The 13,812-nt window shown below is 36.3% G+C and overlaps 2 protein-coding genes across 2 annotated transcripts; both read left to right on the top strand.

The window, feature by feature from the left end:
• The first annotated feature begins 619 nt into the window (after window positions 1-619).
• On the top strand, window positions 620-2,355 carry LOC116162571. Its single transcript, XM_031476224.1, has 6 exons — window positions 620-1,114; window positions 1,180-1,398; window positions 1,526-1,702; window positions 1,755-1,979; window positions 2,038-2,240; window positions 2,296-2,355. The coding sequence occupies exons 2-6, from the start codon at window positions 1,185-1,187 to the stop codon at window positions 2,353-2,355; spliced, it is 879 nt and encodes a 292-aa protein (XP_031332084.1). The 5' UTR covers window positions 620-1,114; window positions 1,180-1,184.
• Window positions 2,356-2,358: 3 nt separating this feature from the next.
• LOC116162564 lies at window positions 2,359-4,058 on the top strand. Its single transcript, XM_031476211.1, has 2 exons — window positions 2,359-2,458; window positions 2,509-4,058. Exon 2 carries the CDS (start codon window positions 2,703-2,705, stop codon window positions 4,056-4,058), a length of 1,356 nt encoding a protein of 451 aa, XP_031332071.1. The 5' UTR covers window positions 2,359-2,458; window positions 2,509-2,702.
• The last annotated feature ends 9,754 nt before the right edge of the window (window positions 4,059-13,812 follow it).

Below are 13,812 nucleotides of genomic sequence, written 5' to 3'. Positions count from 1 at the left end.
ATGGAAGCTAAATGGATTGATAAAAAGTGGGATAGCATCTGTGGAATGATTTCATTTAGATAAATCTTCTTTTATGATTCAATTAAGTACCCGTGCCGGTTAGAGTGTATGTATATTGTAGTTTGAGCACAATTCGCATGAAACCATTAATTTTAAAGTTTATTTAATTACCAACACCATTAATTATTCAATAATTATAACAAGAGGGTGACAACGTCGCTGCTGTTCAGTTCTTTGGTAGGAGTAATTTTTTACTGCGTAATTTTTTTACTCGTAGCTGATGTTGGTTCAATATATTACACCACCGCCATCTAAGTAAATACTTTTTTTTTTAAATAGAACCAGTTTTGAATTGAAATTAACAAAAAAAAAGCTTTACCACATTGATTGATCGATTGAATTGACTACTGAATTTTAACACATCAGTCTCTACAAATAAATTGGCGTTGCGAACATATGCGCGTACATATATGGCCAAATACACGTAAAACATAAGAAAGGCAACGCTAACCTTCATTTAAAAAGAGACGTCATCCAGAGAAGTGAGCTCATTTCCAGGATTTCCGTAAAATCTGCAAACAAAAAAAATTCCCAAGCCGCCCCAGGCAGAAGCATGTCGTCATTATGACGCCATATAAAGGTGATTTACGGTCATCGACGTCTTATGACCTGTGTACGACGTCGTGTAAAGGTACCATTTTCGTGTATCTTATGGCGTCACAGAAAAACGTCATGCGTTCGTCAGAACGACGTTGAAAATTGCAATTATTTTTCATATCAATAGAATTTCGTGGTACCTCAAAACTCAAACATATTACTACATACATACTACCATACAATGCTAATTGTATTTAATGCTAAAGCAATTACTACCATAAACATGATACACCTATGACAGACAACTACCACATCCTTTGTGCTTAGTGCGCAGGTGCGTTCTGAAGTTGAACCTGTGATCTCTCGAATGTCGAATACGTCTAAAAGTGGCGGTTATTTTTTTGCTTTTGACTATTATAATTGAAATCGTATAAACAAAGACGTGCAATTTGACCAGAGACATTAGAGAGTCTCTGAATTTGACTGACTGACTGAGCTTCGAAGGTATTATTAACAGGTAAGGCAAATTTTGAACTTACTCAACTTTGAGGTTATTATTGTTCATGTGCATGTTTCTGTTAGAATAAATGGCGTACGTTGGTATCGAATTTGAAAGCGATGGCGAAAATGATGCGGGGGAGATCGCGATTGTAAATAAAGTTTGGCTCACGCCAATGAAACGGAGAGTTCATTGGCCGTCCTATAGTCAACCCACAAAATTTGAAAGTGCACTACGCAGTGGAGAGGAACCTGGCGATACCTGGATGTTATACCCGGTTAAGAGGATCTTTTTTGAAACAGGTAGAATTTTTTGTTAATCCAAACCACAACTAAAGTGAAAAAGCAAAGTGTTACTACCTGTGTATTGGAATTGTACACATGACTCACCTCGTTTAAACAAATGTATTTATTTTACTCTTTATTTTAGACAATCTTCTTAAAGCACGACAGAAATTGAAAACTGCCGAAGTTACCTCCGATGTGCAGTCGGACACTGAATTCAGTGAAAAACGTAAAAGAGTTCCGCCTCCACGACTGTCTTACGATAGCGAAGAGGAGAGCGTTGCAACATTACCTCGGCCTCCAAGATTTTCGCTGGATAAAGGTGAGCAATTAGTTACTGTTTTTTTGTGATTTTGAGCTACTGTTGCTTATAGTTAATCAACAAAGTTCAAGACAAAGTTACTCACAACCAGAACCTCGGAGTAGTCCATCCACCCATGTCAATAAGAAAAATTGTTTCCGAACAATACCCTCTAGTCCATCATCATGTGCTGATGCCATCCCCTCTAGTCCATCATCATGTGCTGATGCCATCAACAGACAAAGACTTCCAACAAGATCCCCACTTGCGGTACGTGGCGAAGAACGTGAAAATTTAGGTAAGTTTTTTTTATTCATAATATTAGTTGCAGGTACATATTTCGTATATTATTTCAGATTCTAAGGTAGTCGTACCCTTACTATTACATATCAAGGAACAGAATAACCAAATTCTGTCATGGATAAAAAAACAAAGTAATACAACCGTTGTTCATGGCACTTTACCCGATGATATTCCTGTAAAATTTCCTTTATGCTCAATTGATTCATTAACCGTATTAGAATCATATTTGATGGATGATGGACATTTAGCAGAATTGGTAAGCCAGTCGCTTCAATAAAAGAAAATGCCACTACCTAGTGATTTTTTTCTAGGCAGCATATTTCTCGTCATTAGGCGGACGTGACATTGGATCTAAAACGAACATTATTTAAAAAAATATTTTCAACAATGAGCTTGCCCAGCTGTATAGTTTCTATGGGTCAAGGGGAAATAAAAAGGCATTCAACGATTTGCGTGTAAAAACCGTTATTATTCGTAAGTTAATATTGAAAGTGATTTTAAATCATTAATATGTACTGTTAAAGGGGCTGTTCAATTAACGACTTCCAACACAACAGCTGAAGAAATTTCTGCCCATATAAAGGTTTGGCTAAAACATGCCCCGCAACGACTTTCCAATTCCCTACAACCTAAGAAGAACTGTAACCAAGGAATTTAGATAAGTGCAATTACTTTAATCATAGTTCTTTTTTTTTTATATATTTTACTTTTGTTATTAATGTGTACCATGTCGCAGAGAAGTTCCTATAAAACTAAAGAAATTGTAGGCACACGACAAATATATAGAAGAGTCCAGAAAGCCTTACAGAGGCTAAATGAAAATAAAGAAACTATTTGTCCTGTTAATCGTAATAACTTGGCAAACACAAATATCATAGAACATAGTCCGCTAAATCTTTTGCATGATAGAAGTGATGAAAATGATTCTTCCAGTATCTGTTCTCAGTCTTCTCAAAATTGTGATATACAAATTTGTCCACCTATTGAAATTGAGTTAATTTCTGAAAATATTGACGAGCACATGGAAAGTACGCCACCTGAAACTTTATGTACCAATCCTAACGAAAACGATGACAACTTGGCAATTAAGCTGCGGTCATGGGCCACAGTTGGCAAAGTGCCTCATTCAAGTGTTACATCTCTTTTAGGCATTTTACATCCATTACATCCTCAATTGCCATTATGTAGTAAAACCTTGTTAAAAACGCCTGTAACTCTTAATACTCTGCCATTAGATACTGGTGAATATTATCATTTTGGATTGACAAAAACATTACATAATTTAATACTAGATGGTGCTAGATTTGACAACAATACTATTTTACTATCATTTAATATAGACGGACTCCCACTGTATCGAAGCACAAATACACAAATTTGGCCCATTTTATGTTTAACTAAAAGTAGTAGTAGCATAATTTCACCATTCCCTATAGGAATTTTTCTCGGCGATTCTAAACCTAAACCGCTAGACACATATTTGAAGAACTTTATTGAGGAGCTTTCATTGTTAATTACAAATGGATTAAATTTATTTGATGTGACTTATAAAATCAAAATTCACAGTTTTATTTGTGATGCTCCTGCGCGAGCATTTATAAAGTGCATAAAATCTCACGGTGGCTACTCATGTTGTGAACGATGTATGGAAAGTGGAGATTATGTGAATGGAAAAGTTGTTTACAAAGGAATAAATGCAACACGCAGAACAGACAAATCGTTTGTTTTACAAAGTGATGAAGATCATCATTTAGGGATGTCTCCACTACTAAAACTTTCTGTTGGTATGGTGTCACAATTTCCGATAGACTATTTACACAATATCTGCTTAGGTGTAATGAGAAAGTTATTACACACATGGATAAGTGGCAATTTAAAGGTTCGCTTAAATTCTCAATTAGTTACTACTTTATCTCAAAAGCTAATTCTCATAAAACTGCATATTCCAACAGAAATAAACAGGAAACCTAGGAGTTTATCGGACCTATCAAGATGGAAAGGAACTGAATTTCGATCATTCTTGCTTTATTATGGACCACTAATATTGGCAAATACTATTGACTTAGGTGCATAAAATGCATAAAAAAAAACAACCTTCACTTAAACATGGTCTAAATGCCAAGTAGTTTCATTTTCAAGAAAATCTCAACCCTTTTACATCCTTATCAATTTAATGATATTCAGTTTTAAACGGTGTACATCGGTCACGGATTTGGGTATTATATTTTGATTATTAAACTTTCCTTTCGGAAACATATATCGGTGACTATTGCTTCTGCTTTTAAAAAATGCTTGGCTTTATTATCAGAAATTGTTCGTGATTTTTCCAATATTTTTGCTATCAAATCTCTATATGCTGCTTATGTGCGATCCAAACTGGAGTATGGTTCTCTTATTTGGTATCCTTACTATGACTGCCATAAAACAACCCTGGAAGCAGTGCAGCGTAAGTTTTGAAGTTTTTTATCGTTTAAATTGGACAGAGTTTATCCGCAATTGGTACTGATCATCAACTACTGCTATCTCGATTCAGGTACATTCCTTAGAAGTTCGCAAAACTCTGTCAAGCCCTTAACTTTCTCTTCAATTTTTACACAATAACCTAGATTGTCCATCCTCTTCTTTCCCTTATTCGGTTTCATTGTGCCACGTTTCGGCTCGTAATGTATATACTTTCAATTGTGCTAAGGCCAATACAAACTTTACTTTGTAAATCACCTATATTTTGTTATGGTAAGGCAACTTTAACAAAATGCTAATATGGTTGACATTAAACACTTGCTCAGTATCTGTCTTAAAAGATTGATGGAATATTTTTAATCTTATTTTTTAATCTTTAAGTTTAATATCATTAATTGGTTTTTATTAGGTTAGCCGGTTAAGACATTAGTATATTTAGTTATTGTGCTTTCTTAGATTAGTAATTGTCCTATAATTGGAATTTGATTTCTGTTGGGCAATAAATCATATTATTATTATTATAATTATATGAACATTTTCTTTTGCTCCATGTTGCTATATCTATAGCCGTGTCTCCATATCTCCTTGCAATACATAATTCCACCGTTGTTTCAGAACTTTTGAACATGTTTGTAAAACATGTTGAGCAGATATATGGCATAGAATATTATGTCTATAATGCTACATTATCTTTCACATGTGTCCGACGATATTCAGTCTTATGGTTGTTTAGATAATTACTCCGCATTCCCATTGAGAATTATCTAGGTCAACTTAAACAGTTAGTAAGAACCCGGAACAGACCACTAGCTCAACTTTGTAGGCGTTTACATGAAATGTCATTCAATAATATTTCTAAACCTATTGTTAACCCTGATATTGTATATAAATTTGAACATTTTAACGGTCCTCTCCCCCCTACATCTGTTATTAACGATAATTACAGACAATATAAAAAAATACATTGGAAAGATATAACAATTTCTGTTAAATCACACTCCATCGCTGATTGTTATTGCTTAACAAAGCAGAAAACAGTTGTACAAATAGAAAATATTTTAGCATGCATCAATCGAAAGAATACTTTTTTTATTGTTAGTGAATTTGAAGAATATGATTCACTGTATCACTATCCCATTAATTCAAAACAGTTGTATATATACAAAATGAAAAATTTGTCGACCAATATGAAAATAATTTCTCATATTGACATACAAGCAAAGTGCATTGTCATTCCATCATTTGCAGCCGATTACTGGGTATCATTTCCATTACTTCATTCGTATTTCCTGTGACACTGTACACATTTTATACATTTTGATTATACATTGTATTGAATTTTTTTTAAATAAATTTTTTCATGCCTAATTTTTAATGAAGTATACGTGCAGACGGCAATAATATAAAAAGTGGTCAGAAATACGCGATATAGACGTCTAAATAACGTCAGAAGTACACGTCCAAAAGAAGTTTATACCACGTCACGTAAACATCCAAGAATGGTCCATATCACGTTAACATTGACGTCCAAAGTAGGTCACTTTGGACGTTTAAAATACGTTAAAAAATGACGTCGATGGCCTGTGACATGTTCACGTCATTTTCTCGCCGTCAAGACGTCATATTATTGGTTAAGTAGACGTCTTGGATTACGAATAAATGTCGTGATTACGACGTCATGCTTCTGCCTGGGCAGAGCTCGGAATGCAAAGAACTGAACAATGCCTGAAGGGCCTCGCCCTACTCGTAGTAAGCTTCTATAAGATGCGGATACATAGCCAACACTTCACAAGGAAGTTGCCGTCTACAATATCATACGTGAGAAAAACTCGATCATAACTTTACTGAGGTAATAAATACAAAAATAGTTATTGATTAATATGCTAAAAAGTTACGAAAGTTGTTTCTTGGTTGTGATTCGAATCTTGTTATGAAATCTGGTACATGACTCAGTTTCAGCAAAAAACGACCTAAAGAAGACGTATTTCCACGAAAAACTTAAAGATGTGCGGCGACGTCGGATTATAGTTCGCAAAGGCGAAAGAGCAAATAATTACAGGATTGGCACGAAGGGAAAATAAAAGTGTCTTGTTAATGAAAACTCATGTCGACGAAGATGATCTGCTGCACATCCTAACGCTGAAAAGGATGCAGCGCGACTATAATGATACAACCACAGGCGGTGCCTAAACCCCACGTACGCAAATATTCGCAGAAAGCGACTCGACGAAAAAGACCAAAAAAACACCGACCCCAAAGCGAGGAATACGATGTAACGCAAAGGGCGAGCCTAAGTGTTTTAATTGTAATTGGTAAACAACGAGGACTTTTGCATCGACCGTTTGAACGAATGTGAATAGAACGGCATCAAACACACCCGAAATTTGACACGTCATCCAAGGGCTAATGAACAAGATGAACGAGTGAATCTCGCACCGCACAGTTCGAAAACGTGCGCGTTGTTATCGCCAGACATATACGTTCACGTTCGCTATGAAGCGGTACATATTTCCTTATGCTGACCAAACTAAAAATAGGAAAAAACACCCTGTACATAACATTCTTTTTTAAAAATACTAATAATGCCATCCGTATAGTATATAGCAAAGTGTCATAGTAAAAGTAAATTCGTAAACGAACTTCTTAAAATAAATTAATGTTTCGAACACAAAATATCGGAACACTTAGATTTCAACAATATTTTGTAGTGCCACTCCAGAGGTTTTTTTGCGGGAATATAATAGCAACGCTTAAATTTCTATTAACATTATCTTTCGAGTTCTTTGTCCTGTTAATGGCCGTTGTGTAATGAGGCTAAAATTAGGAAACTCGCAATAAGATACTACTTCACAAAACTTGGAAAAATGCCTGATTGTTAATCAATATTGATATCAAAAGGGCATTTGGCTTTAAACGCTCCTTCGGTCTTGGAAAATATTCGCATTCGAATAAATAAAAATGAGTCTCGTAAAATAATTTCCGAAATAAAAATTGCAATTGAGCTAAAACCACGTAATATAATATCGATGCGCATATTTTTATGCGACGCACGTTTCGACATGAGAACTACGTTTTATTAAAAAGCACTAAAAAATAACCTCCGCCACAATATTGTTATTCACGACGAAACCTGATAGTTGGATATTTATTCACGTTTGCTTATTATCACGTGCTTTGAATTCGAACTTTCGGAAAATAATTAATAATCATAATATAAATTCAATTACGTTCTAATTCATGTCCGGCGTATAGATGAATTTATAACTTTCTACTATTAATTGAATTACAGTCAAGCTTTCGATTCTGTAGAGTTTGGTGTTGACTTCAATAAGCAAAGTTGACCGGATATTCTGCGTTATATTTCTCTACAACGCTTTTGTGTGTACTTTTCCGAGTGGGCAGTTGTCGGGTGTGCGTTCTCCTACAATTATATCAAATTGATCGACGCCATTCTAACGCAAGACGGATTTATTTGCGGACGGTCGTCCACATAATAGATTAATTGCTTCGTTCTTCGAGAACCGTTGCCGTGTATTGCTAGCAACCATTTCGGAAAATTTATTAACCATAATTCAATCAGGATTGATCTTAAACTTTGACCTTACGAGTAAACAAATGACACAGATAGCTACCGAAGAATTATTTTGTTTGTTTTATGTTGTTTGCCTTTAATGCCTTTTAATGGGGTAAATTCTGTTAGGGTTGCGCAGTTTGAAGTAATTAGTATTAGGGGTGTTTAAATTGCGAAAATTTTTTATTAATTCTACATTTTTAAAAGTCCAAACGATTCAAGCTAATGATTAAAGATGGCCGATTTCATTAATACAACGCCATTTTGTGGCGTGAAAGAATTACAAAATCAGGTAGGGATGCGTCAGAGAAAAAGACAGTAAAGAGAATTCGGTTCGTCATAAAAAGTGAGCTACGTTTTTCTGGCTCGCGAGATCAATTTTTAACAAAGTCAAGTTCGAAAACGGGATCGAAATCGCCGTCATACAGGCACCGTGGATTTTCCACGGGGAGTCCAAAAAAATTAGGATACGTATTTTGGGATTACGTGAATTTTGTGCGTACGAAGAAACAATATCAGAGCGCAACACGAAATAACAGGTCGGCCAAAATTACAAAAAACCCATTGGTAAAATTTGTGCATTCAATTAAAAAAAGAACTGTTCGGGACGCGGCGAGACTGTCAATGTTCACAATAATAAATTGTGTAAGGTGCAAAAATCAAGAGCTAATTTTCACAATATTGCGCCGTATTCTCAAACCGAAAAATCTAAAACTAGCTCCAGTTATTTAGTATAGAAGGACTATTTTATATTGTAAAAGCAACATTTCTCCATTATAAATAAAGAGCAGGGACTTAGGAGTGGTTAATACAGTTGTTCATTTCTCAGTGCAATATTAATAACGAAAGTTTTCTAACGGAGTCAAATATGTAAATTATAAATTTTTAATTGTTGTGTAGAGGAAACTGATACTCCGTTTCCGTGTTCAAATTTTGTCGTTTAAGGAGATTGTTGTTACATGTTCCGATTGGTCTCATGTCTCCTCACATACCACCAGTGTAATCTTGTAATTAATATCGATCAAAAAGAACTATACTAAAAATTGATTTCGAGGGAAAGATGCGGATTAGTTTCTTGATTTCGCTCCATATAGGAGCGTTTCATAGCTTTAAATCAGCTTGGTATCAAATGAATTTGTTCCTAGAGGAGTTCATAGCAAAGCCGATGACGGGTAACATCTCTGGTCATTCCGGTGTTCTGCCTTGTTTTCTTGTTCATATTCGCAACTCTTTTATCATTTAGAAGATCTGTCGCCGTCATCGTTCTGTCGTTGTCGCCGCCGAAAACGTTACCGCACTTTTGTTGTCTTAAATACAAAGATATGCTGTCAAACATTTCTATCGTTTGTTTCAATTTGAAACTAAAAAAAATCTTATCCTGTCTACAGCAATATCTCTTGTGAAAAAGCATTTCCATTTTTATTATTGACGAAAACGTTATTTTTCTTCCTGTCGAGGTTTCGTTGACCAGAGGACGTCTAAATTGACCATGGTAGATGGTTGGAAACGTTAGCTCCTCCACGTATTTATCCCGTATAAAAGACAGAGGTTTATTTCCTTCGCCCGCCGTAAAGTTACCGAGACAATTTCGTTATTTATGTTGTACAACATACTTTGGGCGTCTTCGTCCTCCGTCGGCGCATCACTATCGTCGTTCATCTCGTCGTTATTATTATCGTTTCCATCGACGTCGTCTTCGTCCCCTTGACCCTCGTCAACGCCGCCGATATCATCTTTCGTCAACAACGAAAGTGACTTCGACGACAGCATCGTCGATGACGTTGTCTCCGGCTCCTACTTCACGATCGCGCTCAACTACGGACGGCAACTTGTTCCAATCGGCCGTAAGGTTATGACGTACGTACAATGGTGTCGTCAATAAATAATCTAGGGCCGCTTTTATTTTGTTAGGACGGACAATATCAATAATGTACGCGCCGCGATTTCTGTCCCCGCGCTTCAATTTAATTTGGATAGTTTCCATTTCGTTAGGAAGTCGCGTAAGAATTGTTTTCTACGTCCGTCGGTACGTTAACGACGTGACCTTTTAAGAATTAAGGCCCCGTTCGCACTGAACGGACCTGTGGCGGAGGCGTGGCGGAAACGTGGCACAGACTTATGTCCTCTCCGCGCTGCCCCATGCAAACAAACGATGTATCGCACACTGACGCGACCTGGCACGGTCGACTGCCCTCCCGCCACCGCCATGTCTCGTCCAAGTCGCTAGTGGCGAATGTGTAGTGGCGTGTCTTTTCCAAGTCAGTACTTACGTGAGCCACGATGCGTGACGATATTTCATGTCACAATCTCGCCTTCTCAATGTGGTTTGTTTGCGTCACGTCTCCGCCACAGGTCCGTTTAGTGTGAACTGGGCCTTATTTTGATAATTACCGAGGATGCGTATTTGCATGAAAGGTATCCTCGGCGATACCATCCTTTCTTCCAATATTGTAAGGTCACGTAACTCCGGCGGATCGTTTATCTTGTAAGTGTCGATTATGGAAATTTCGGGCACGTTGCCTTTTAAAACCTTTTTGTAGCATGTCGAACGCAATAAATCTGTACAATTTATTTGTTTAATCTTGTCCACGAACTCCCTCCCATATTTATCTTCATATTTTTTTAACTAAGGAATGGTTTTGCGTGTCTCCTAAAAATTAATTTTCCACAACACGTCAATAATTTGGTCACTTCACGTCGTAGACCAAAAGTGACATTAAATTGACGTCGTATAACGCGTGTCTGCTACCTGGGTTCTTTGGATTAGGGCTACTCCTAGGGCGTATCTTCTTTACTAAGTAGTTTTGAATTTACTTATTTGCTTTAGGAGGCGAATAGTGAGTTGTGTGTGTTTTCATTTTGTCTAATTATTTGCCTTACCTCCGATAACGCACGTAAGTTAAGTAGTGAATTTATCAGTTTTGCAAGAATTCCTGTAGGAATATTTTAATTAATTTTATAGCTTCCGCAAGCTCTCTTGCTAGAAAAGAAAAGGGCAAATTAATATTTTAGAATTTCGGACAAGATAAGCCAAGCCAGACGAGCATTGGAACTGCAAGGCCATGCAAGTTTAGCCGTTGTCGGGCAGGTAGCCCTATTCGGCATTCGTACTGTTTCATTTTATTTTGCAATTGAGTTGCCGCACCGTATTTATTGGAATTTACCGCATTTTTGCAATAGCTCCCTTAGTTTCAGGGTAAGTTTTTTGTTACTTTCCGTTTCACTAATTATAGGGGGGGGGATATTGTTTGTTCGCTTTCCGGCATTCCGCCGTTTCTTGCCGCCGGCAGAACAGGTTGCCCCGATTACCGGGGCGTTTCTAAGCCCAAACGGCATCCCTTTCAAGCGATATAAGCCAAAGGTTGTTACAAAAGCCGTTTTATCGGGATCCTCGGGGCGTTGCATCTTATCGTTACAGTTAGAGCGCCATAAATACGCGAAAATGACGTTATCTGATCTTACTATAATCTGGAAGTTGGTTCCAATGTTTTATATTCGTCGTCCTGTTATGACTAGTTTACCAATATATAAGTATATCTTAAATGAAACTGATATGGCTTATATGGCTCTAACATTTTTATATTGGATTATCAGATCTAAAAAAGTTGATTGCTATCCTCAATCTCAAGGAAATTACAAATATTAAGAAAATGGTTAAGCAGTGCAATGAAAAATCAATAACGAACGTAGACTAATTTCATCAAATTTTACTACAAAACTTGAGGGATATTTACCGACTAAATTACAACAATAAATAGTAAAAAACAGAATTTCGCCAAGATAAGAATAACCTCAAGGCATTTCAACGATAAAACTCGATTACAAAAAGTCGCTGCAAAGTTTACCGTAACTACCCCATTTTTGCTATATAAAACACTAACAGACTTAATCCAATTAGCAGAGCAGGAATGAATCTAGGTCACATAAATTCATACTTATTTAATCTCAACTAAAGACATTTATCCATGGATAATTGGCGCTCATTTTCATTAGTAAAATTGCAATAGTAGGAAAACGTTCCTTAGTTAATTGCACGAAATGCTAAAATAAATGGATATAATTTTTCATTTGATCAAAAATTGGTTGAGGTATTAATGTAGCTTTGTGAGTAGTGTGTGGTGCTCTATCCAGTTTTGTAGTAGTCGATCAACCAATCGAAAGCTGTATTTCAACACGCGGACAAGTTACAGTAGGCATAATGTAGATCCCTGAGGTACCGGGTTATTTACTATAATTTTCACAAATTTACATTTACAAATTGTATTTATACAGGGTGTCCGATTAGCAGTTCACAGTCCCCCTGTATTTTATTCAGTCCGACACTCAGGTAGGCTGTGCACAGTGGCGATATTATAACCGTTGAGGTTGTCTCTTTTGTAAAAAGCTCGTTTGTGAGTTGTACAAGTGATTTTGTGAATTTACAAATTTTACCGGTCTTTTTCAGGACCAAGCTTTAAAAGACTTTTTTAGGATATCTGTTCCTCAGAACAAACACTGGTATTGGTTCCTAGCAGCGAATAGCATTTCCTGCGAAAGACTAGTGAGCAAGGGCTTACGGTATAAACTTCAAAACCCGAGCTAAGTAACGACGATGGGTTAATAAGGGAACGAGAACACCCAGCTTACTCGGTTGCTCAATCATAAAAGCGTGCAAATTATTACATCTTCAATTCAGTTAATCAATGACAAATGAAAAGGAATTATTTTGGTGCTCACACTCGGAAGCCGTAGAAACATAAATAAGGAGCAAAAATGAAAGGTCTCCGTTTTCATGTCATGAGTTGATACGAACAGTTTCTATTGCTGCTTTCCAAGAATAGTTTACTTCCACTACAAATCGCACATTGACGATTATTTTTAATTACGTTAAATAATGAACTCATTTTCATAAATACCCGTTCATTTTTATGGGAAGATATTTTTTTTCGTAATACTTTAACGCCAATGAACCTGATAAAGCACCAATTAATTAAGATTTATGTCTCCATATTCTATAGGTATAGTAAAAAGATTTGAGAAACAAAGCAAACAGCGCTTTGCTTGTTCCATAAATTAGAAACGCGTATTCCGTAACTACTCTACGCAAGGTAATTAATTTTTAATTATATTTACCAACGTGTTAAATCAATTGCCTACACAACGTACAGCGAGTAATAAGAATGCCAATATCAATTTGGGACGTGAAAATTATCGATTTTTGTAAATTAAATTTATCCTTCCACTTTCTTTAGCAGTAGGGTATATGAAAACATGTGTTTATGGTCCCGTAATTTATCAAACTACTGTAGAGTTTTGCCTGATGGATTAGGTGTATACCTTTGTTGAATGTCTTGTACGACATATATAATGCAAACTAGATACAATACGTCGCATATAAAATGTATAACGGGGTTGGAGAGAGAGACATGGAAATCAAGCCAGGAAACCCAAACGGAGGAATCGCATCCTATAGCTTATAATACGATTTCCGCTATCCATTAAGCTTACAGCGGTAAAACATGTTGCTTATTTCCACACATTATCGTTCTACATAATTTCCACCATATTACGATGAAGTTTGTCTACTATTTGTTTTCGATTTGCATATAAAAGTTCACTTGCACTATTCGAGTCACGATACGGTGTAACATGTACATTTAAATTCTAGTTTGTTTAAGGATCACTGTATTTTTCATTTGTATCCGGTTTAGATTGTTTGCCGAATATATTGGTTCATCCTTAAGGCGAGTTGTGAGATTACTCTTTCCGTTTCCTTATCCATTGCGAGCACGTTTGTAGACGGTCTCGTTTGTGTGTA

Source organism: Photinus pyralis, unplaced genomic scaffold (genome assembly GCF_008802855.1).
Source record: "Photinus pyralis isolate 1611_PpyrPB1 unplaced genomic scaffold, Ppyr1.3 Ppyr1.4_LG1, whole genome shotgun sequence".
Classification (NCBI taxonomy): domain Eukaryota; kingdom Metazoa; phylum Arthropoda; class Insecta; order Coleoptera; family Lampyridae; genus Photinus; species Photinus pyralis.
Note: the sequence above shows the minus strand (reverse complement) of the source record. Positions and strands in the feature narration are given on the sequence as shown.